The 24,810-nt window shown below is 43.0% G+C and overlaps 1 protein-coding gene across 4 annotated transcripts in view; it reads left to right on the top strand.

The window, feature by feature from the left end:
• Positions 1-24,810, top strand: part of CIT (citron rho-interacting serine/threonine kinase) — a 192,627-nt gene that overhangs the window by 85,701 nt on the left and 82,116 nt on the right. For 3 of the 4 annotated variants that reach the window (XM_032168540.1, XM_032168541.1, XM_032168542.1), the window contains exons 11-19: positions 6,529-6,634; positions 7,543-7,686; positions 8,958-9,077; positions 14,319-14,489; positions 14,753-14,803; positions 15,322-15,375; positions 18,797-18,937; positions 20,796-20,921; positions 24,564-24,659. In XM_032168540.1, coding sequence (XP_032024431.1) covers positions 6,529-6,634; positions 7,543-7,686; positions 8,958-9,077; positions 14,319-14,489; positions 14,753-14,803; positions 15,322-15,375; positions 18,797-18,937; positions 20,796-20,921; positions 24,564-24,659 — 1,009 coding nt within the window. The remainder of the gene's footprint in view (positions 1-6,528; positions 6,635-7,542; positions 7,687-8,957; positions 9,078-14,318; positions 14,490-14,752; positions 14,804-15,321; positions 15,376-18,796; positions 18,938-20,795; positions 20,922-24,563; positions 24,660-24,810) is intronic. The other variant, XM_032168543.2, reaches the window with a different exon arrangement.

Genomic DNA, 24,810 nt, shown 5'->3' on the forward strand with positions numbered 1-24,810 from the left:
TATTAGCCTCTTCATTGTACTGCATCTCGTCGAGCCCAGAGCATGAACTGGCCTGGGTTTCTAATATCTACCCTGCTTCCCACCTAATTACTCCCCTGAACCCTAAAGTGAGGGAGGGAGAGTTGCTCTTGTGGGGTGAGCTTTCCCTGGGGTGGCTGTGAACCAACCTGGCATGTGGATGTTCTTGGGTATCCAGAGCTGTCCTGGACTCAGGCCTGGAGTCAGCTTCTTAGCACCGAATGCAGCCAGTCATGGATAGAGGTCACCGTATCTCACATGTTCCATTCTCCCTTTCCTCCATGACCTTGCCCCTCTGAGCCTCTGTAGCGCTTTTCTTCAGTGTGTCCAAGGCCATCTAGCCAAGAAGTAGCAGAATTGGGATTTGAAGCCATGACTATTCGGTGACAGAGCCTCAGCTTTGAACTGGGGTTCTACTGCCTGGCACCCCTGCACAAATCATGGTAACGTGGTAGGAGAACATAGAGGTATAGGGCAAGCCCCTGCTTAGTGCCATTAATAATACCCATCTTATAGGATTGCGGGGAGGATTCAGTGAAGTAACCCGTGAAACACTAAACACATGCCTGACACAGAGTGTGTGCTCAATAAATGAGCACTTGTACTGATGACAAAGGTTGTGGCATTAATTCTGTCTCCTAGATTGTTACTTCCTTGAGGACAGGAATTGTGGCTTCCTTAATAGCCTCTACAGCAGAGTTTCTCAACTTGGCACTATTGACATTTTGGGCTGGATAATTCTTGTTGTGGGAGCTGTCCTGTGGATTGTAGGATGTTGAGCAGCATCTTTGGCCTCTACTCACTACATATTAATAGTACCCCTAGTCTTGAAAATAAAATGTCTAGACATTGCCAAATTGTCCCCGGTTGAGAACCACTAGTCTGCAGGTATCTCTCTTGGGGATCGCAGGGCTTTTATATTCTCTTCTCTGTCTCTCTCTCATCTCCCTCTCTGGGTGTCTCTCTCTCTCACACACGCTCAGAGAAGGTGGTTAAAAAAATTTTGTTGAAGTTTGAAAATTTTGAGAACAAAGGAAAAATTTTGGAAGGCATTTTAATGAACAGATAGACTCTGTCCCAGTCCATGGTCAACAGAACTTCATAATTAGATAGTTTGTTTACTGCAACTCTACACCCCATTGCCCATAATTTTAGAGTTCCAACCAGTTAGAGGATTTTCTTGCAAACTTTCCTTAAAGCAGTGATAGTATCAGCTCTTTAAATAATACTATGCTTGATGAAGTGGTACTTTTCGGCATAATTTTAGACCAGCAGACTTGCTGCTTGAAGAGGACAGGGCTATATTTGGTAATTATATATATGTGATAATATGTATGTAATATTATTATCATGTAATATACAATAATTGGTGTAACTGGTGGCTCCGACGCCAGTCTTCGATAGAACCTCTCAAGCTATGATTTACATTATGGTCAATGTTAGCATAATGCAATTATCAGCAATCACTTGCTGTTGCTTTGAAAGTCAGAAAGATGGCTAATAAAAATCTTAGAAAAAGAAAACAGTCCGGGCGCGGTGGCTCATGCCTGTAATCCCAGCACTTTGGGAGGCTGAGGCGGGTGGATCACGAGGTCAGGAGATTGAGACCATCCTGGCCAATGTGGTGAAACCCCATCTGTACTAGAATACAAAAAAAAAAAACAACATTAGCTGGGAGTGCTGGCGTGGGCCTGTAGTCCCAGCTACTCGGGAGCTGAGGCAGGGAAATCGCTTGAACCTGGGAGGTGGAGGTTGCAGTGAGCCGAGATTGTGCCACTGCACTCCAGCCTGGTGACGGAGTGAGACTCCATCTCAAAAACAAAAACAAAAACAAAAACAAAAAAAGAAAATCTTAGAAAAAGGAAATAAATTGTAATATTTCAGAATATTTGTTGGGGAGGATATATGTGCTCAAGAAATACATACTGAGAACTTACCATTGATGCTAGAGATTGAATTGCCCCATGTCTACATGAAAAATGAATAGAATATAAACATTTTAAATTGAGCCATGTCTATCTGTATTATATTTCTTTTATCGAAATTCATGGAAATGGTATATTTTAACTGAATTATTAACACTGGGGAGAATAGGCTTTAATCATTATCTAATATCTGTATATTGTTTTGCAATTCATAGCCCACCACCATTAATTTCAAAATTGGGTTCTTAAAGAGTGACGAAAAGACACCAGTATCAAATGGTCTGGCCAAAATACCACATGGAACTAAATGCTGGGGATGGTCATACAATGAGTTTTAAGTGGCTAGACCCTAAATCAGAAGCACTTTCTTCGAATTAGCACCATGGTTCTTAATCCTGTCTGTACATTACAATCACTCAGTGGCTTAATACAAATGTTGCTTCCGGGGGCCACACCCCAAATCTGTCTGACTCTCTGATTTAATTGGTCTGAATGGGGCCTACACATCAGGTGTTTTTTAAAAGGTCTCCAAGTGATTCTAATGTGTACCTGCATTGAGCACCAGGGAAGGTGTAGGAAGCCTGATAACCTTTACTCTCCAGCCTCATCCTCTAATCCCATGATTGTTTATGGGATTGTTGCTACACACGCAGCTTAGTCATAGCATTCTTACTCTAGCTTTTTTTTTTAGATACGATTTTTATTTATTCTTAAAGAAAAAGATTTCTTTAGCACCTTTATTCTGAAGAGCTCTTAATTGCTGTACTTAGAACTTCTAAACAGTGAGCAGTTGTCAAACATAGAATAGCAGAATGAAGGGGTTGGACCTCGGGTGAGGAGGGCTGTCGCATGGTCTCCTTCGAGTGCCGGCGGGTGGGGGCTGCACATCTCCTCACTTCTGGGCCCATTGATAAGTGACCTAAAAGTGCCTTTCTTTTTTTTTGGTGGGGGGTGAAAAAGCAATCTGTTCTGTACCCATAGCAGTGCACTTTAAACAGGAAGCCCCACTGGGGCCAGCCTTCTGTGTGTCATTAAGTTTTTCAAGCCACATCCTACCTATCATCATGCACCCATGTCATCGTTCTTTTAAAGGGTGCCAGTTTTTTGCCTAAGCACAAGGAGCTGTGACCTGTGTTGTCATCCCTGATGCATGTCATGCATGTGACTTCGTGACATGTGGGTGACTTTTGATCTCTGAAGGACCAGGGACCCAGTCTGTGGATCATCACTCTCTCCGTGGGTGGTTTGGGTCTTGTTCTCTAGCCCACCCAGCCAGGTGCAATTAGGAATAAAGGAAATAGCAAAGGAATTTTGCTCAAGGCCATGCCAAGCATTTCATCTTATATGAAAATGAAAAGAGAGAGAGAGAGAGAGAGAGTGTGTGTGTGTGTGTGTGTGTGTGTGTGTGTGTGTGTGTGTTGGCTAGATTTAGGTAGAAAACAGGCTGGTGAGAAGCGTAGAACTTGGTTAAAATTTCTAGCCAAAAGTAAGATTTTAAAAAAGATTTATTTCTGGATCCAATCCCTGTTGCCCATTTCTATGAATAATCACCATTTGTTTTAACGTGAATAATAGCACAGAGCAAATTCAGCCCCCTGAGTTTTACCATTTTAAGCAATTGCTTTAGGCCTGTGAGGCATGTACTGTTTATGAAGCTGCATGGGTAGTAATGGAAAAAACAACAGTGACAGTAGTAACAGGTGACATTTATCAAACACTTGCAGTGTGCCAGGCACTGTGCTGAGGGCATTACATGCATTATTTCATTTAATCCTTCCAAGAACTCTTTGAAGTAGGTTGGTAATTATGCCCATTTTACAATTGAGGAAACTGAGGTTTGGAGATGTCAAATAACTAGTCAGTAGTGGGGTCAGATTTTTCTTTTTTACAATTTATTTGCTTTTTTTTTTTGAGACAGAGTCTTGCTCTGTTGCCCAGGCTGGAGTACTGTGGCACCATCTTGGCTCACTGCAAGCACCGCCTCCCGGGTTCACGCCATTCCCCTGCCTCAGCCTCCCGAGTAGCTGGGACTACAGGCGCCTGCCATCACGCCTGGCTAATTTTTTGTATTTTTAGTAGAGATGGGGTTTCACCGTGTTAGCCAGGATGGTCTGGATCTCCTGACCTAGTGATCCACTCGCCTCGGCCTCCCAAAGTGCTGGGCTTACAGGCGTGAGCCACCGCGCCCGGCCTATTTGTTTTTTTTTTAAGAGACAAGGTCTTGCTGTGTTACCCAGACTGGAGTGCAGTGGTACAATCGTAGCTCACTGTAGCCTTGAACTCTTGGGCTCCAGCGATCCTCCCACCCCAGCCTCCCACGTAGCTGGGACTAGAGGCATGAGCCACTATGCCCGACTCATTTTTAAACATTTTTTATAGAGACGGCTGGGTGTGGTACCTGTAATCCCAGCACTTTGGGAGGCTGAGGCGGGCGGATTGCTTGAGCCCAGGAATTCGAGACCAGCCTGGACAACATGGAGAAACCCCGTGTCTACAAAAAATACAAAAATCAGCTGGGTGTGGTGGTGCGTGCCTATAGTTCCAGTTACTTGGGAGGCTGAGGTAGGAGAATCACTTGAGTCTGGGAAGTCGAGGCTGCAGTGACCTGGGACCACCGCACTCCAGCCTGGGCATTGGAGTGAGACTGTCTTTCAAAAAATAATTTATTTATTTATTTATTTATTTTTAAAATAGAGACAGGGTATTGCTGTGTTGCCCAGGCCCATCTTGAACTTCTGGCCTCAAGTGATCCTTCTGCCTCAGCCTCCCAAAGTGTTGAGATTATAGGCATGTGCCACTGTGCCCAGCCTGAGATTTTGAACAGAGGAGCATGACTCTGGGCGTTGACTCATTTGGCTGTCCTACAGTGTGAGTGTGGAAAGCTGTCACTGGAGTACAGCAAGTCAGCACTATCAAGCCAGCCCTTGTCATTGCCAGGAGCTGTGGGGAGAGAGGTGTTTTGCATTGCTGCAGGGAACTGACCTCTTTTAGTCAGGGAAGCAGTTTGGGGCAGCAGAAAGCAGAACTTGCACCTGCTGGTAAGATCTGAGTGGTCACCGACAACCAGCTCCACAACCCCGTTACCAGGGCAACAAAGATGGGCCTGGGGGTAGTGGTGGGCTCTGCCACATCTCTCTGTGCATAAGAACCTTTGGCCACTGTTGCTCTGGCCTTGTCTTTCACCAATCCCAGTGTTCATATCCAGTGTACCAACCACTGAGGGCAGCTGTCCTGGAATCTCTCTCTCATCTCTGCCCATAATTAACTGCTTCTGGGCACAGTGCATGAGTTACATAGATGAGTGTGGGTAAGTTTGCCCTTTCTGTGGGGGGAGCATCCTTTTGGTCCACTCTCAGGAGGGCATCCTATGTTATTTTTGTGATATTTTCCTAAGAGTTGTATAGCAAGTGCATCCAGCCAACTTGTCTACCCCAGCTCCCTCTTGAGACCAGCAGAAACCATTTATCAACTGGCAGTTTACGTAACCTCTCTGGGCCTCAATTTCCTCATATAAAATGAGGATAATAAATGGTATCTGCCTCATAGGGTTGCTGTGGGGAGTAGAGAGTTCAAATGTGTCTGTCAGTGAAGGAAAAAAGAAAAAAAAAACAAAAATAAAAAGAGTTCAAATATATCTAGCATTCAAATAGAACCAGGTATGCAGCCAGTGCCCAATAGGTGTATGAGTTTCCCATGGCCACTGTAACAAATGACCACAAACTTAGTGGCTTAAAACAACACACATTTATTATTTTACAGTTCTGGAGGTCAGAAGTCTAAGATGATGCCAGGTGTGGTGGCTCAAGCCTGTAATCCCAGCACTTTGGAAGGCTGAGGTGGCAGGATCACTTGAGGTCAGGAGTTCCAGACCAGCCTAGCCAACATGGTAAAACCCCATCTCTACTAAAAATACAAAAATTAGTCAGGCACGGTCACGAGCACCTGTAATCCCAACTACTCAGGAGGCTGAGGCAGGAGAATTGCTTGAGCCAGGAGGTGGAGGTTGCAGTGAGCCGAGGTTGCACCACTGCACTCCAGCCTGGGCAACAGAACGTGACCCTGTTTCCAAGGAAAGAAAAAAAAAAAGTCCGGGATGAGTTTTACTGGGCTGAGATCAGTGTAGACAAGGCTGCACTCTCTCTGGAGGCTCTAGGGCAGAATCTGTTTCCTTGCCTTTTCCAGCTTCTAGAGGTTGCCTGCATTCCTTGGCTTGTGGCCCCTTCCTCCGTGTTCAAAGCCATTGGTGTAACATCTTTAGGTCTCTGTGACTCTGATCCTTGCTTCCATCTTATAAGGAACCTTGTGATTTCATTGTACCCATCCAGATATCCCAGGAGAATCTTTCCATGCCAAGATCCATAACTTAAATCCCATCTGCAAAGTCCCTTTTGCCATGTGTGGTAATATATTCACAGCTTCCAGAGATTAGGACATGGGCATCTTTGGGAAACAGAAGGGGGCATTATTTGACCTAACACCAGGAGCATGAGATGTTTTTGTAAAATGAAACAAATGTTGCAGCTTCCTAATGCAGCTTCTTAGGCCCACCTGCTGGCCCCCTTGACACTGGTTTTTCTCTGCCTAGGTCTGCTGTGTCGGGTCTGGACTCCCCTGCCAAGACTAGCTCCATGGAAAAGAAACTTCTCATCAAAAGCAAAGAGCTACAAGACTCTCAGGACAAGTGTCACAAGGTATTTATTTCCGCAGCCGGCCTCCTTCCTTGCTCCAGGATCCTCCCATCCGTATATGCCAAGGGATCCGCCCGGGGCCGCTGCTGGCTCTGAGCCGCCTGATCCGTAGAGAGTGAGGCGCTCCTGCCCTCGCTGAAGTCGCGCCTCCAGCAGCTCAGAGGGAGATGAATTCGGGCCTTGCCGTTGCTGTAAATCCTTTAAATCTAAACCAGAGGAGGCCCTGGATTTAAACAGTCCGTTTCTCAGCATGACCCAGCCAGATGTCTGCTTCTTCCGGCAGGTGGCCTGGGTCCTCACCTGTGGCTGAGATACATCCCATCTGCTTTGAGTGTTGCGAAGTCTCTCTTCCTAGTCTTTTAAAACTCCTGCTTATGTCACTGCGGCCACTGTGTTGATTACGCTCAACGTCTCTTAACATTCACTGTTCCTGCCCAGAGGCAACGCTCTGGAAACTAATAAGTCACTGCTTGCCTGGGACTCCTAAGAGTGCAGACGAGTAAATATCTCCTTGCCCTGTCCTGGATTTGTCCTCTAGATCTTTGCAAGGAGATGGGGGGGGATCAAGATGGATTTGGGATAAAATTAAAGTGACGTCTGCAAAACCAAAACAAAAACAAAAGCAAACAGGTGAAAAATGATGATTGTGGCTTCCTTGCTAACTGGGTTAGAGAAGTGATCAAGTGTGAACCGGGACTTGAATGAGAGGAGTGACTTAGCATTTGGTGACTGTCCTTAACGAAGAACTGTGCGCTCCTGGGCGAAGAAACAATGGTATTTCCATCCCAACTTAACTTTTGGTGAATTAGCCTTAGCCCAGACCACCAGGTGGTTTCGAAGGCTACTTGAGATGTGATTGCTCCTAATGAACCTCCACGGGCCTTTTTAACCTGTCAATGTGTTTATTTCAGATGGAGCAGGAAATGACCCGGTTACATCGGAGAGTGTCAGAGGTGGAGGCTGTGCTTAGTCAGAAGGAGGTGGAGCTGAAGGCCTCTGAGACTCAGAGATCCCTCCTGGAGCAGGACCTTGCTACCTACATCACAGAATGCAGTGTGAGCCTTCCCTGAAGCCCCCTTCCCTTGAAGGTGGCACTTCCTGTTGTGTGTGTCTCATCCTGTTTCATGATGGCTCCATGAGGCACATCACAGCCAATGGCAGAGAGTAGAGAGAGGGAGAGCACAAAAGCAAGATCTGTGTTTTGCAGAGTAGTGAGAGCCAGGTGTAAGGTCCCCAAGAAATGAGATGGGACTCATTTCCAGCAGAAAGTGCAGGTAGACGGCTGATACCACGGAGTCTGGAGATGGGAGTAATCCATCTTTGCCGCAAGTTGCAAAAGATCTTAACATCTCCCATCCCAGCCTCTCTGGTCTGCGTTGTGTCTGACATGAGCAGCCTTGAGAACCAGACTCCCAACTATGTACAAGAAAACTTACTTTCAATCTTCCTGACATCAAATTTTCCATTGGCCAGAACTAGTGTAGTGACAAGAAAATAGCCTTGAAAACTCAGACCCTCTGTCATTATTTACCATGTGACTTTCGTTTTTTCTTTCCTTCACAAGAGTAGACTGTCTTCTTCTCCATTGTCTTGTGAAATTTTTCATTCAGGTGTTTTTTTAATGTGCCCAATTAAACAGTCTTAAGAAGTTGAATCACACATTTCTAAAGTTTTTTTCACAAGGGAGAGGAAATCTATAGAACGTGGCTGATTAAGAATAACTGCTATGTTTCCATTCCAGACTTGGCTGCCTTTCAGTGGTGGGTGAAGTTATTCAGCTATGTATTTCAGATATAGATTTCAGTGCCATTGAAGCATTAAGGGATTCTTATGGATGAAAGGTGTCCAGGAAAAATAAGCCAGGAGGTAGAAATAGACCACTTGGAGTCTTAAATGACAACTGGGCAGAGGATATGAAGTCATTGCTACTTTGAAAGAGGCATATGTACTTTAGGGCCCACAAATAACTGTAGAAAACACTTTGTAGCCATCCACATGGTGGCTGTAATAGCTACTGGGTCTTAATAGGTTTTAGTCCTGAACATGCAAGTAAGTATCTCCTAGGACAGGTAGATGGTGGCAGGAGACAGGCTGATGCAGTTTCCGGCTGGATCCCTAAGGTCACCAGGCTGAGATGATGTTTCTTGAACCAAGGGGTTTTACAGGATGGAAACCGGAATCGGCAACCAACTGGAAATTGTGAACTGTGGTCCGTCACTCGAAACCATCCTGATGTCTGCGAAGCAGCTTGCAGCTCTCTTAATGAGTCTTTTCAAACAAAGCAGGATCCACAGGGCATCCCTATTAAAATTTTTGCTTTCTGCAGAGCTTAAAGCGAAGTTTGGAGCAAGCACGGATGGAGGTGTCCCAGGAGGATGACAAAGCACTGCAGCTTCTCCATGATATCAGAGAGCAAAGCCGGAAGCTCCAAGAAATCAAAGAGCAGGTAGGCCTGCTTGCCTGGGATCACAGCGGCATCTCGGCTCGCTCGGACCTCTAATTTCAGGAGAGGCATGTTTGAGAGAGAAACAGGAAGAAAGGGAGAGAGAGAAAGGGTGGGGGCAGAGTGGAAGAGAGACAGGTATGTAGGTCATTCAGAAACTTCAGATTTCTCATAATTTATATACATCATAGAATGCTTGTTCCAGCTCCTTTTGAAGCTGATACCCCATAATGTCTGCTTTTAAAAATAAAGATGTAGATTTAGAGCAAGAGTGGGCAAACTTCAGCCTGTGGGGCAAAGCTGGTCCAACACCTATTTTCTATGGTCCACAAGCTAAGAATGGGGTTACGTTTTTAAACAGTTGGAAAAAAAATCAAAAGAAAAACAATATTTCATGACATTTGAAATTTATATGAAATTCAAATTTCAGTCTCCATAAATAAAGTGTTTTTTTTTGGAACACAGCCATGCTTGGTAATTTGCATATCGGCCCTGGCTGCTTTCAGGCTACAAAGTCAGAGGTGAGTGGTTGTTACAGAGACCATGTGGCCTGCAAAGCTGAAACTACTTACTATCTGGCTTTTTACAATAAAAGTTTGCCAATCCCTGCTTTAGATGGTTAAAAACAATTAAATGTTTTAATAGCTTCTCAGATGCACTTTAAGTTTTTGAGTGAAGCCAGGCTAATTCATAGTTTTACTTATAAAAAGAAATATTCTAGAGGAGAAGTTTGAACCATTCTGGTCAAGGTCAAGTCAGGATTAACACTGCATATCTGAGTGCAGAAGGCTGTCTTCTGTGTTTTCAGAAAGGAGAATCGAGACCTTTAAAAAGCCCACTCTTTTTTTTTCTTTCTAAATGGGTTTTCTTTCTAAATGGCTCATTTTTGTATTGCCTCATTGTTTCCTTTTTAGCATGGGTTTTTGTGTCTTGAAAAACTGTAAATAGAGACTTTAATGAAGAGATGGCAGTGAGCAATTGGAGAGCTGAACTATCAGCTGCCAGGCAACTCTCATTCACTTCAGAAAATCTAATGGAAACATTGATAGAAATGAACATTTCTATCTCTGGGTAGCACAAACTTAGCCATCTGGCTGGAGCTAATGCAAGAAACTTCTGCAAATAACTCTATCCATTAATTACTCTTTAAAAAAAGAATTACTGTCTTTGGAGTTTTGTTGGCATAATATATTTATCATCTGAATATTTTAAAGTTGTGATCGGTTAATATTCTGTTGCTTGATAAAAACATTATAAATAAATGTGCATAGGAAGGAAACCCTGTAAAGGATTATCAGATCTCTGAATAATGCAGTCTTAGAGGTTTTGAAGGCTGCACATTGGCTTTGAGAAATCTGCTTTGACAGTTGACTCATGCTCCTTTTATCAACATAGTTTTTCATCCTAAAAGTTTCAAGAGGTAGGAATCATTTTCTCCCATTAGTTCAACATACCTGGAAATTTACTTTTGGTGACATCCTGGGGAAATGAAAGCTGTGTTTGGCCACCAGAGGGAGCAGCTGGTGTCCACAGATTCCTTAGAAACGGAATTATCAGGACGTTTTGAAAAGGTGTATGTTGGTGGCCGAGTTCAAAGACGTGTCTTTTATGATTCATACGACAGTTGGCATGCATGTGGAGTCTTAGATTTAATGACTGCTAAAAGTTCCATTGTGGGGAAGAAACGTGGTTTCCGATTTGATTTTTCATCGGAACAAGGATTTATTTTATGACTTTTGGTAAGTTTTGTGAGAGCAGGATGTTTGTAGACCGGGAGAAAGCTTTTAATGCTTGCAGCAAACTTTCAGTATTTGGTTTGTGGCATATTGGTTTTTTCTAGACTTGGGATTTATTCCCTGATCTTTCTCTTAAAAATCTAACTTTCTATATGGCTCTTTATTTTTTTGAGATGGAGTCTCGCTCTGTCACCCAGGCTGGAGTACAGTGGTGCAGTTTTGGCTCACTGCAGCCTCCACCGGCTGGGTTCAAGTGATTCTCCTGCTTCAGCCTCCTGAGTAGCTGGGACTACAGGTGCACACCGCCACACCCGGCTAATTTTTGTATTTTTAGTAGAGACGGGGTTTCACCATGTTTGTCAGGCTGGTCTCGAACTCCTGACCTCGTGATCTGCCCACCTTGGCCTCCCAAAGTGCTGAGATTACAGGCATGAGCCACTGCACCTGGCCGGCTCTTCATTTTTTAAAAAAATATTTTACTTCCACCTAGCTACCCCCTCTAGAATATTTAGATTTGGTTTAAAAGAAAAACACTTCAAAGACTCATGTGAAATGTGATTCCTAGATCATTACTAGCAATTTCAGCTTCTTCCTTGCTCCCCTACTCAGGAAAGGAGACAAAAGTGTGGGTAACACAGAAGTCACTTGTGTTCCATGGTTTCTGAGTGAATTGGATCATACCTGATCCTTCCTCCCCACAAAATTCTGAAGCTCCATTCAGAAGGCTTGCGTTAGGTGGGCCTTGAAACCTGTCTGCAGTTCCCCATCCTGACCTGACTCACACCTACCAGTCTTTCATTCCATCCTGAGATACCACAGCTCTCTCTCAGCTGATCTTGCAAACAGACCCGATGATCACCTCTCAGGTTTTTCCTGAAGCAGGGATTTGGTTAGCTGCTAGATTTATAGGATTTCCTTAAAGTATCCAGCACAATATCAAAGGATCCACAAATGAGTTAGAATTTTCTTTTGATGCTTGTAGCAGACTGGGTGCCCCGAGAGGTTGGAGAGCTGACAGAGTGGTTGCCTGGTTCCTGCCTTCCTCCCTCTTATGTGCTGACAGCTCAGGGAAGAGAGATGTTGGGGGGAAGGAACAGACACTCTGTCCTCGCTCTTGACAAAACACAAAAATTACATTCCCTTCTTGCCGACATAAATTCAAGAAAGAAAAGTGAGCTTGAGGACAAAAGATGCTCAAGATTTGGTGTCGATGCCTGTAGCCAGGACTGGCTTTCCCATAAGCTCTAGCAGGCACAGTATCTAGGGACCACTTTACTTTTAGGGTCTCACAAAATGTTTTAATTTTTTCATCAGAAGAAAAAAGGTGGGCTTAGGCCAAAGACACTGTTTTCATAGATGATGTTAATATTTTTGTATTTATAGGAGCACAACTGTAAAATGTAATTTTTAATTTTAATTTTTATGGAGGAAGGCAAGACAGGCTCAGTGCTCACAGCTATGAAAGCCAAATATGGCTCTGGTTGAGGGAGTCCAGAAAAACCAATGTTCCATTTCACATACAGCTCATGTTCTGGCCTGTGAATTAATTAATTAATTAATTTGAGATAGAGTCTTGCTCTGTCACCCAGGCTGGAGGGCAGTGGCGTAATCTCAGCTCACTGCAACCTCTGCCTCCCGGGTTCAAGCAATTCTTCTGTCTCAGCCTTCCAAGTAGCTGGGATTACAGGTGCCCACCACCACGTCTGGCTAATTTTTGTATATTTTGTAGAGATGGGGTTTCACTATGTTGGCCAGGCTGGTCTCAAACTCCTAACCTCAAGTGATCCGCCGCCTTGGGCTCCCAAAGTTCTGGGATTACAGGCATGAACCACCGTGCCTGGCCTGCCCTGTGAGTTTAGATAATTGTGAACAGGTTATAAAGACCTTTAGTTATATAATCCAGCATCGCCTGCTTAGTATGCATGACCCAGGAAACCTGTGTGCCCCATGATTCTGAGGATTGACCTTCAATAACAGTATGGTTTTGGGTGGGAGAGAGTGAAATGAGACCCGTGTTCCATTTTGGGCTGTTTTTCCCTTTCCCCTTTACAGATAATAGAGGGAGAGGTGTGCTTGCATGGAAACCATCCAATTTTCATAAGAGCAGCACATCCCCTTTAATATGCTCTGGGGGGGTCGCCTACTACAATGGGATAAAAGGTTTCCTTTATACCCTGTTATTCAAAAATTGCAATTTATCAGTTAAAAGAATATCCTTGCTCAATCGATTATTTCTTGGAGAAATATTCAAATATTCCTCACCAATTATTACTTGGGAGAATGGATCTCAGAGATGTTACTGAATATTGTGATTTTCAAAGACATTCTTGATTCAATTCCTTGTTCATTTCATTTTGTATCTCTCTCATCCTCACCCCACAAGTCACCTTGGATTACATAAATGCTCATTCATAATCCTTATACTTAGCCTTGATTTTTGCTAACGCAGAATGTTTTTATACTTTGTCCAAAAGTTTTCAAAATCACCGGCGATTTCTTCTGGTGAGCTCAGTTCTGAGAAACTTCAGTGTAAATGTTTTGATTTTAGAAATGCATTTTGGAAAAGGTTGGGCTGTTTGGATCACTTAAAGGGTTTGCTCAAGGGAACAGGAGGGTTCTTTCCTTGGAATTTTTCTCACAAGTTATTTTGACCGAAGCCAGTGTTTTGTGACTCTTCCAGATTTCAGGGTGACTTGCATTGCAGGAGCGATGTTACGGTCATTATTCAGTTTTGGGCCCAGAAAAATTAATGGTGAGAAACTGACATGATGAGTTTCACCTTCCAGAATTCTTTCCACTGAGATTTTCAATTACCCTCTTGTGCTGTCTGAAAGGTTAATTTTAAAACTAGTACCATATCTAATTTGTGTTAGGAGCACATGACTTCTAAAGAACAAATCTATATAAATGATTACCCTTGGCGGAAAACTACACGTAAGCAGTTTATCCTTGTTGTTTAAAGAACATCCCTTTCGGCTCTCCTGTGTTATGCCTTAAGGTTATATGCATATTGTATGGTGTGATTTGCCTGTGTGTTCCCAGTGGTTTTGCTAATGACGTATGCTCTACATTAAAATAGTGTTTTTTTTTTTTTTTGAGACAGAGTCATGCTCTGTCACCCAGGCTGGAGTGCAGCGGCATGATCTCGGCTCACTGCAACCTCTGCCTCCCGGGTTCAAGCGATTCTCCTGCCTCAGTCTCCCAAGTAGCTGGGACTATAGGCCCACACCACCACACCCAGCTAATTTTTGTATTTTTAGTAGAGACAGTGTTTCACCATGTTGGCCAGGCTCGTCTTGAACTCCTGACCTCAGGTGATCCACCCGCCTTGGCCTCCCAAAGTGCTGGGATTACAGGTGTGAGCCACTGCACCTGGCCAGGTCTTTTCTTTGCCAATCTCTCTTCACTGTGCATCTTCCCTGTGTGGTTAATACTCTTCCATCCTCACTGCCTGTCTATTCTTTTTGGAGTTCTAAAGTTCTCTTTTATTCCATTGCCTGCTCTTTAGGAGTACCAGGCTCAAGTGGAAGAAATGAGGTTGATGATGAATCAGTTGGAAGAGGACCTTGTCTCAGCAAGAAGACGGAGTGATCTCTACGAATCTGAGCTGAGAGAGTCTCGGCTTGCTGCTGAAGAATTCAAGCGGAAAGCAACAGAATGTCAGCATAAACTGTTGAAGGTAGTCAGCCACCCTCCAGGAGGGTGCTTTTTGGGTAAAATCGTACATGATCTTAGCAAGAAAAAGGAGAACCTAGTTTAATGAGAAACAACCTAGTTTGAGAAATAGTAGGATACCTTGGAAAACTCTTGATCTTTATTTACAGAAGATAACATTATTCTTATTTACTATTTTTATCTTGGTCACAGAGACCAAGAAAGTAGTCTACACGACTTTTTTAGGTTGTTGAAATTTCCCAATATGTTGTATCTTTTTAATTACAGGCTAAGGATCAAGGGAAGCCTGAAGTGGGAGAATATGCGAAACTGGAGAAGGTATACTTTCCATGATTGGTTTTGCTACTAATATTTTGGGTAGATAACTTTTTTCATGTTATTATTAGTGGCCCATCATTGATGAAGAGTATTCTTCGTCAATGAATAGAGACCTCTCTTCGAGGCTTATTTTGATAGTCCACGTTTGGGTGACCACATTTGACTTTATGGCTCTAAAAGAGGTAAAAGAGAGCTCATTTTTGTCATGCCTGCCCACAGCAACAAACCCAGACACTTAGTAAAACATATATGAAAACTGTTATTGTCTTAAAGGACTGAGCGACTTTCTCTTTTTGCCATTTGTATGTTGCTGGTCCTACATGCATCATCAACTTGGAGCTTTGCACTGGGACAAAGTCTTCCCCGAGAGGCCATTGTTCTTCCTCTCCCTTAGTAGGTTCTGGAAACCCAAAGAAAAAGACCCCATAGAAACCTCAAGAGAATAGGACTGCAATGAATGTAGCAAGATGTTAATGCCGATTTGCCTTTTGCTTTATTTCCTGGGATTTTAATTATAGATCAATGCTGAGCAGCAGCTCAAAATTCAGGAGCTCCAAGAGAAACTGGAGAAGGTAAGCCCAAGGTGATTTTTCAGGAACTTACCCCCCCACCACACCTCCTTTCCAAACATCTTTCTTGTCCCAGAGCACAAGAGATGAAAGAAACAGAATTAGTCACCCAGCGCTGAGGAAAATGAAGGGGGAGTGAGCGATTACCTGAAAATATCAGAGTTCTGAATATAGTTTTTCCTTTTGAGACATGTCAGCAGTGTTTATTTTTAAAAACCAAGCTGTGTGAGACTCTCAAGTAAAAGTTCTAATTATACTACGACAGAACCCAAGAGGCCTGCATCTCTCGCCTCAGGGGGCCTGGCACCTCATTTATGCACATTTGTAAGAGAAGCAGTTCCCCACCCAGACTGCTTTCTGCTAGCAGGAGGCCTGCCCTGCAGAAGGCTGGAGGAGCCATGGGGTTGTCACGTGACTGGGAAGGGGCGTGGGTTTGGTTTGTAGCATCCTGCAAAGTTTGTGCTAATGGCCCTTTTATTTCATTAATTATTTAATTAAAAAAAATTTTTTTTTGAGATGGAGTCTTGCTCTGTTGTCCAGGCTGGAGTGCAGTGGTGCGATCTTGGCTCACTGCAACCTCTGCCTCCTGGGTTCAAGCGATTCTCCTGCCTCAGCCCCTGGAATAGCTGGGATTACAGGCGTGTGCCACCACGCCCGGCTAATTTTTGTATTTTTAATAGACACGGGGTTTCACCATGTTGGTCAGGCTGGTCTCGAACTCCTGAACTCCCAAAGTGCTGGGATTACAGGCATGAGCCACTGCTCCTGGCCAACTTATTTAACTTTTTTGGGGCAGGGTCTCACTCTGTCATCCAGGCTGGAGTGCAGGGCATGATCATGGCTCACTGCAGCCTTGACTTCACAGGCTCAGGTGATCCTCCCACCTCCGCCTCCTGAGTAGCTGGGACTACAGGTGTGCACCACTACGCCCAGCTGATTTTCTGTATTTTCTGTAGAGATAGGATTTTGCCATGTTGCCCAGGCTGGTCTCAAACACCTGGACTCAAGTGTTCCACCTGCCATTGCTTCCCAAGATGCTGGGATTACAGGCATGAGCCACTGTACCTGACCATTTTATCTTGTTTTTAAAATTGTTATTAATTTTTTCCTTAGCTTCATTAAGGTATAATTGGCAAATAATAACTGCATATACTTATAGTATGCAATGTGATGTATACACACACACACACACATATCGTGAAATGATTAAGTCAAGCCAGCTAACAGATCTGTCACCTCACATTCTTCTTAAATTTTTTGTGATGAGAACATTTAAGAGCAATTTTCAAGCCCTTTCTTTAGTTGAACACTGGAAATGCTTAATGGAAGGGCCAGAATGAATGTGGTTGTGGGACGTACCTTTGGCATCGAGAATGTTTGTGAATGTGTTTGCTGGCTTGGTTTAATAGAGCTCTTCCTCCTCCTCCTTCTTCTTTTTTAAAATTGTGGTAAAAAAAAACCACGTAACATTAAATTACCATCTTAACCATTTTTAAGTGTACAGTTCAGTTGTGCTAAGTTTATTCCCATTACTGGGCAATGGATCTCTCGGACGTTTTCGTCTTGTTACACTGAAACTCTATAACCACCAAATAGGAATTCCTCTCATCCCCCTACCTTTCTACTTTCTGTGCCTATGATTTTGACTACATTATATACCTCATATAACTGGAATCATATAGTGTTTGTCCTTTTATGACTGGCTTATTTCATTTAGCGTAATGTCCTAAAGTTGCATTCATGTTGTAGCATGTATCAGAATTTCCTTCCTGCTTAAGGTGGATCATATTCCATTTTATAGATATACTGCATTTTGCTTATCCACTATTTGCTCCCTGCTTCCTTATTCTTGAGCTCTCTAATGAAAGCCCTCATGGCCCTCTTTAGCTGAAAGCTTATGAGAGGACTCATGTCTCCATCTAGAACTCTGCTCTCCAATCAAAGTGTGAGGGAGCCACAAATATTACTCACAGATGTAATTTAAAATTTTCTAGTAGCCACATTTAAAAACAGCAAACACAGGCCGGGCATGGTGGCTCATGCCTGTAATCCCAGCACTTTGGGAGGCTGAGGCGAACTCCTGAGGTCAGGAGTTCGAGACCAGCCTGACCAACATGGTGAAACCCCGTCTTTACTAAAAATACAAAATTAGCTGGACATGGTGGCGCATGCCTGTAATCCTAGCTACTCGGGATGCTGAGGCAGGAGAATCACTTGAACCTCGGGAGGCGGAGGTTGCAGTGAGCTGAGATTGTGCCATTGCACTCCAGCCTGGGCAAGAAGAGCAAAACTCAGTATCAAAAAAAAAAAAAGCAAAACAGGTGAAGTCATTTGAATGATATATTTGTTTTAACCCAGTATATCTCAATATTTCCCATAGGAAAATTAACAAAGGAGATCAAGACCACAGTGAAACCCCGTCTCTACTAAAAATACAAAAAATTAGCCGGGTGTTGTGGCGGGCGCCTGTAGTCCCAGCTACTCGGAGAGGCTGAGGCAGGAGAATGGCGTGAACCCGGGAGGCGGAGCTTGCAGTGAGCCGAGATTGCGCCACTGCACTCTAGCCTGGGCGACAGAGCGAGACTCTGTCTCAAAAAAAAAAAAAAAAAAAAATAAAAAAAAAAAAAAAAAATAAAAAAAATGAGATAATTAAAATAAGGAGAAAATTAATGCTTAGAGGCAAATACATTGATAACTGGGTAGATCAATCCATTTAGTTCTATTTTCATTCACTACGTTGCATCGAATTGAAGGAATTGAAGATGCTAATGATTGTCAGATACACCATTATCTTATATACCCCAAGAAAGAAAATTACATCAATTTTAATTTTAGGATAGATTTCAAATTCAGTGATGTTAAAAAAAGTTCACCTTAGAATAATGAAATACAGAATTAAATAATTGTGTATTTGTTTTGACAAATGGTAAATTCAGTATTACCTGCTTTTTTTATTTAGGACACTGTCACTATCTTTTTTTTTTTTTTTTTTAAGATTATACTTTAAGTTCTGGGATACACATGCGCAGAACATACTGTCACCATCTTTTTTTTTTTTTTTCTTTCTTTTTTTTTTTTTTTTGAGACAGAATCTCGCTCTTTTGCCCAGGCCGGAGTGCAGTGGCGCTATCTCGGCTCACTGCAAGCTCTGCCTCCCGGGTTCACGCCATTTTCCTGCCTCAGCCTCCCGAGTAGCTGGGATTACAGGCGCCCGCCACCGTGCCTGGCTAATTTTTTGTATTTTTTTAGTAGAGACGGGGTTTCACTGTGTTAGCCAGGATGGTCTCGATCTCCTGACCTCGTGATCCGCCCGCCTTGGCCTCCCAAAGTGCTGGGATTACAGGCGTGAGCCACTGCACCCGGCCACCATCTTTTTATATGAATAAATTTGGCCACCTATCTCCTTTTCCTCCTCTCTTCCTAGGCTGTAAAAGCCAGCACGGAGGCCACCGAGCTGCTGCAGAATATCCGCCAGGCAAAGGAGCGAGCCGAGAGGGAGCTGGAGAAGCTGCAGAACCGAGAGGATTCTTCTGAAGGCATCAGAAAGAAGCTGGTGGAAGCTGAGGTGAGCCAGGAACCTCCAGCCCAGGCCCCAGCGGCCTCGGCCTTTGGCTGTGGCCAAGGAAAGAAACTGCCAGACCATCACTTGCTTATGTTTGACCAAAGCTGCTTTCCCTTCTGAAGATCAGTTTGAAAGCTGAGAGGCTGGGAATCATTTCCCCCCAGGAGAAAGAAAGATTTGTCATAGCAGCTTCAAGTAGAAAGATGTCTTCATAGAAGCTTTTTCTTTCTGTTTATTTTCCTCTGACCTACTCACTAATCTGGGAGAATTTTGATTTTTATAGGTTAACCGAAGCTCCATCACTGGTTTTTTCTTTCTCTTCCCTCTGTTTTTTCCTTGCCTTTCCCCTCCACGATATTAATAGCATATTAATTTTCAAGGCTTCACCTATTACCTGCGTGTCAATGACTCTCAGATCTATATTTTTGGGCCTCTTCTCTACTTCAAATTCTTTGTTGTTGTTGTTGTTGAAATCATTTGTATAATTTTACCAGAACCACATGAATGCCTTTTCATTGTAAAAAACTGAAAACAGTACAGAAGAATATAGGATAAAAAGCAATTCTTCTCCTTTACTCGTATCTGCCCCCTCTGCCCCTTGGTGTTTGTCCCACAGAAGGGATGTGCCATAGTCGATTTCACCCTCCTCCTATTGCTGGATCTTTTGCTTTTTCCTGTCACATTCTTGGTGTGAACCTCCTGGTACATGTCTCTTTTAGGCCATCCTCACCCACATTCGTCTGCATTTCCCCCAGCTCCCCTAAATTCCAACTGAGTGTCTGAATGGTGCATCAGATTTAGAATGAGCTGTCTCTTCCCCAGCAAGCTGGTTTCCCTTCTCACTCTCCTCATGCCAGGCAGGGCCACCATCATTCATCTGGTCATTCCAGGCTTGAAACCTTGGTGTCATTTCGTTTTCTCTGGACCCCACCATTCAGTGAGTCCCTCCATCCTATAAATGCAGCCATACATCCCCTGTTCATCTCCTGCTTCCCATTTCTGTAGCCCTCCTTGTAGTCCAAGCCCTCTCCTCTTAGCTGAGCAAATCTAATAATTTCTTGGCCATCTGCCTCCAGCTTCTCCTTCCTTCCAGCTAGTTCACACAGTGAAAGATTCATGGACCTCAAGGACCAGAGTTCTCAGCATTCCCTGCCCCATCCCAAACCTTTCAGGGGTTCCATAATGCTCAGGTGTACCCCTGAGCCTGGTGTCTGAAACCCTCAACCTTTGACCTTTCTGCTTTTCACCTGCCCTTCCCCTTAACATGTGCTGTGCTATAGCCATTCCAGGCTTCTCTTGGGGCCCAGACTGGCTCTTGACTACTCCTGTTTCTGCTAGTGTGTCTCCTTTTGTCTGAAACATCTTCCCCCTCCTCTCCTGTCCTTCCTCCTGCAAAACACCATATACCACCCCCCTCCAGAGCTCACGCCTCTCTGATGTCTCTGCTCAACTGTCCAATTAAAAGTCCTCTTTCCTGCCTGCAACCTCCTGCAGCACTTTGTACCTCTTTGCTTTATGGTTCTTTCTCCTCTTAACCTATATTATGATTATTTGTGTTTATCTTATCTCCTCCAAGGGCAGGAATGATGCCATCTTCCTCTGTATTTTCCGTGATGCCTAGGTGGCACTTTGCAGATAGTAGGTGCTTGGTAAATATTTGAATGAATGAATGCACTCTTGTAACCTACACAACTGAGTACCTGGATTATAGAGTCTTATTTTCTCTGCTGTTGCTTCGGGTGCCTGACACTTTTCTTCCTGACTCGAGTGTATGCTTCTTGAGGGCTCTTTCCCTCGGTGCAGGTGTTATGCCCATAGCGGTTACTCCATTAAAACTCTCTGATTGATTCATGATCTACAGGAACGCCGCCATTCTCTGGAGAACAAGGTAAAGAGACTAGAGACCATGGAGCGTAGAGAAAACAGACTGAAGGATGACATCCAGACAAAATCCCAACAGATCCAGCAGATGGCTGATAAAATTCTGGTGAGCAGGAATGAAAGTCGCAAAGTTAAAAGATAACAGGTTAGAGTTTGCAAAGGGAAGGGGGTAAGAAGAAGAATTAACCACAACAATAAGGGAGGTATCTCCAAGTAGATGAATTAAGTGAGGTGGTTTCAGCATATACCACATCGTAGAGTAGTATGAATAACCAAATAACAGACATTTCAGCACTGGTAACAGATCCGTAAATATTTTTTGCTCTGTTTGCTACAGCCTGGCTTTTTTTTTTTTTTTTTTTAGTAGAACGTGCATCTATCATTTTCAATACATTTTTAAAGGCGTGTTGACATACTTCTATCAGCAGAGCTTTGGATAGCTGTCAACTTTGCAACGCCAATTTAAAAAGCTGTAGGGGTTTAGACCTTTAAGACCGAAATTCAGATTCTTGCTTCTAGAGAAGAAAGCAATTAGTCATACAGAATTGTTTTGCTAGGAGTAGTATTTGTCATAGATCTGTGTTCACCCACTCACTTTCTCTGCTACAGTTGGTTATTGTTATTATTATTTTTTCAATTTCCTTAGATATAGCAGGTCTTTTTTTAGGGTCTGTAGTCATCCTGATTCTGTCTCAGGCTCTGATCACCAAATTAACTTGATCAAGGAAGGCTTGGGTGGTATTTGCAGATGTGTTGACTTTTTGCCCCTGCCAGGGTGGAAGACAGCACCTTTGAAGGGCTCTCCTTGGACCTCAGTCCCACAGCCAGAAATTTGACATCATGTTTGAGACTCAAGGATGACTTGGAGTCCATTCCTATCCCACCTCGGGAGAGTCTCTGAAGTCATTGGTCATTCCTCTCCACCCTAGGGAGGCAAGGTGGTGAGCAGGGCACTTCATCTCTCTCTCTTCACATCACTTCTGGGAAATGAGTCACCAGCAACTATTGGAATTCCAGAGTGGCCAACTTATAGGTCTATACTTAATACCAAATCAAACTGTTTACAACTTTACATTTCTGTTTGTGTGTATTTATAAATATATGGATGTTCTCGAATCAACAGGTAAAAGAAAAATGGGTTAAATTGTTTTGCTAAGACACCCAGTCTTTGTATATATGTCTGCACACAAAGACAAATGTGACTGTTAGTCTGCCCTTTCTGTTCTCTTGTTCCGTCATCAAAGTTTCTCTTGGCTATTGTCAAGTGTTTGAATTTTATCGTGAGTATAAAATTAGATCCCACTGAGATCCCACCGCTGCTGTCCCTTGCTTGGTATAAATGAAGTGGTTAACTCTCTTGTGGTTGCAAAGTGTTTCTCTGTTTAATGGTGATGTGTTCATTCATTCATTCAACAAATATTTAATGAGCTTCTACTATGTGCCAGGCACTGTTCTAGGAGCTGGAAATTTAGCAGCAAACAACAGTATTTGCATAACAGGACTGAAGAGTTGATCCAATACATCTAGAAAATACCTGTTTAAAAAATGACAACAACAACAAAAAATGCCAAACCACCAAGGAGTCATATTTTTAGAATATCTGCTCTTCCTAAGGTTCACTTACAATTAAAATGGAGGAGTAGAGAGTTCTGCATTCTTCGATTATGTGTTATAAACTCCCATTCACAAATAGACCAGAAATTTGGTCTTAAAGTTGTCAGTCTCAGATACCTGGGTTTTTTTTTTTTTTAATCTAATTTTAGATTCTGATTTCCATTCCTGTGTTATCTTATGAAGACCGAAACTGGGGGGGGAAAAAAAAAAGATGATTATCAAATGATTTCTAACATAAAGGAAAAATAAGCGGATTTCTTTATCCGAGTGTATCTTGCCACCTGCCGGAGTACCTTTGTGGTTGTGACTTCATTTATTAGAAGGTGCCTTTTGCTCAAGAACCCTGTGCTTAGGCTGCAAAGTATCTAGGATGTGGGCAAAGAGTGGTCCTTAGTACCATTATGTAATGATGATGCCTGAACATAGATCGCCAAATGTCATCGGCTTTAAAATATTTGCTATTCTGATAAGAACTTTCAAAACAGATAATGGTACACTCAGTATAGTAGAGTCTGTGGCCTTAATAAAAGAAGTTACTGCAAGAGATCCTTTAGCCAAGTACATACAGAACCTTTTAAAATATGCTTTTATTAATCCTGTTTATTTTCAACTCTTCAAGATCACATCTGTTGAATTGCAGTAGATCTTGTGCACCTGGTGTTAAGATTGAATTTTAATTGCCCTCAAAGCAAAGCCAATGCTTGTAGACTTTAGAGTTTCAAAAGCTTAATCACTAATATTTTAAGTGCATGTGAATCTCAAAGTACTTTTTCACCCCCATTTTATGAACATATCCTATATAATTTCCTCATTCTTCAAAACCCTCATAATTGCTTCCACTCCAAAGAAAAATTTCATAATAGTATAAAGAGTTGAAAACTTGGAGTAATGACTTGATATTAGTAATTAACTGATGGGTCCAGATTCATAAGAATTAATATAGATGCAGCTATCTGTGCATTTACAGAATGTTTTAGTGAATTGAATGCTGCCTTTTATAAGGTCAGTTTATAAAACACTGGCAAATGAACTGCTGTCATTTTCAAGTGAATTACAATTTTGTTTAAAAGCTAGAAACTTGGCCAGGCTTGGTGGCTCATGCCTGTAATCCCAGCACTTTGGGAGGCCGAGGCAGGTGGATCACCTGAGGTCAGGAGTTTGAAACCAGCCCGACCGACATGGTGAAACCCCGCCTCTACTAAACATACAAAAATTAGATGGGCATGGTGGCGCATGCCTATAATCCCAGCTACTCGGGAGACTGAGACATCAGAATTGCTTGAACCCGGGAGGCGAAGGTTGCAGTGAGCCAAGATCGCGCCAGTGCACTCCAGCCTGGGCAACAAGAGCGAAACTCCGTCTAAAAAAAAAAAAGCTGGAAACTTAACAATAAAAGAATTAAGAAGACATTAAATGTAGGGTATTTATATTACTCCAGATTCTCTTCTAATCTTTAATATGTCTGTGTACATTTTTATGTCATTATTATCAGTGTATTATATGTTTGTCTTTGTCCCTATTTGCATTGTATCATATGAACATTATATCACATGCACATCTACAGATAGTCACATATGCCACTTACCAGTCAGTTAAAATCATTCAAAACTTGAAGTGCTTGGATCGTAACATTAGTTTTCCTTTTTAGCTAGGGTTCTTGAGCAATAATTCTGTTAATGAGGAAAATACAAAGTATTTTTTAAAATCATAATCATATATTAAAATGACTTTTCTCATTTAAGGCTATCATCACAGTGAAAATGGCCTGAGGTTCAAGATAGTGGTCAGGGCTTTGTCATGTACTAAACTTTCCAATGTTGCCTTGTTACTCTTATTTCTCTGTGCAAAGATGAAGAGCTGCCTTTGTTTGACCTGTCAACCTGACGTATTTGTGGTCTCAGGCCTTACAGCCCACCAGCTATGTGTGTATGTGTGTGCAAATACTTGGACTTGGAAAACCCAGGGCCAAGGCACAGTGGTGGTTTCCTTCCCAAGAGCCTTAGGCTAGTAATGGAGGACCAGAAGCCCGTTACCTGTGGTACCTGTACCAAAGTCATGTTTCCTGTGAATGTCTAACGTGCATTGGCAGTGTCCTGCCCACTGCACACCTGACTGTCTTTTCTTTTGTGTCTAGGAGCTCGAAGAGAAACATCGGGAGGCCCAAGTCTCAGCCCAGCACCTAGAAGTGCACCTGAAACAGAAAGAGCAGCACTACGAGGAAAAGATTAAAGTAAAGACATTTTATGATCCTCCCTGGCCTTGCTCCTATAATACCATGTAGCTCCCATCTCTGCCTGGGCCCTTGTGGCCACTTCTTGCTGGACCAAAGTACTGTTTGGGGTGAATAATGTCCTTATTCCATGGTGGGAGATTTCAGGGTG

This window comes from Hylobates moloch, unplaced genomic scaffold (assembly GCF_009828535.3).
Source record: "Hylobates moloch isolate HMO894 unplaced genomic scaffold, HMol_V3 SCAFFOLD_12, whole genome shotgun sequence".
Taxonomy (NCBI): Eukaryota; Metazoa; Chordata; class Mammalia; order Primates; family Hylobatidae; genus Hylobates; species Hylobates moloch.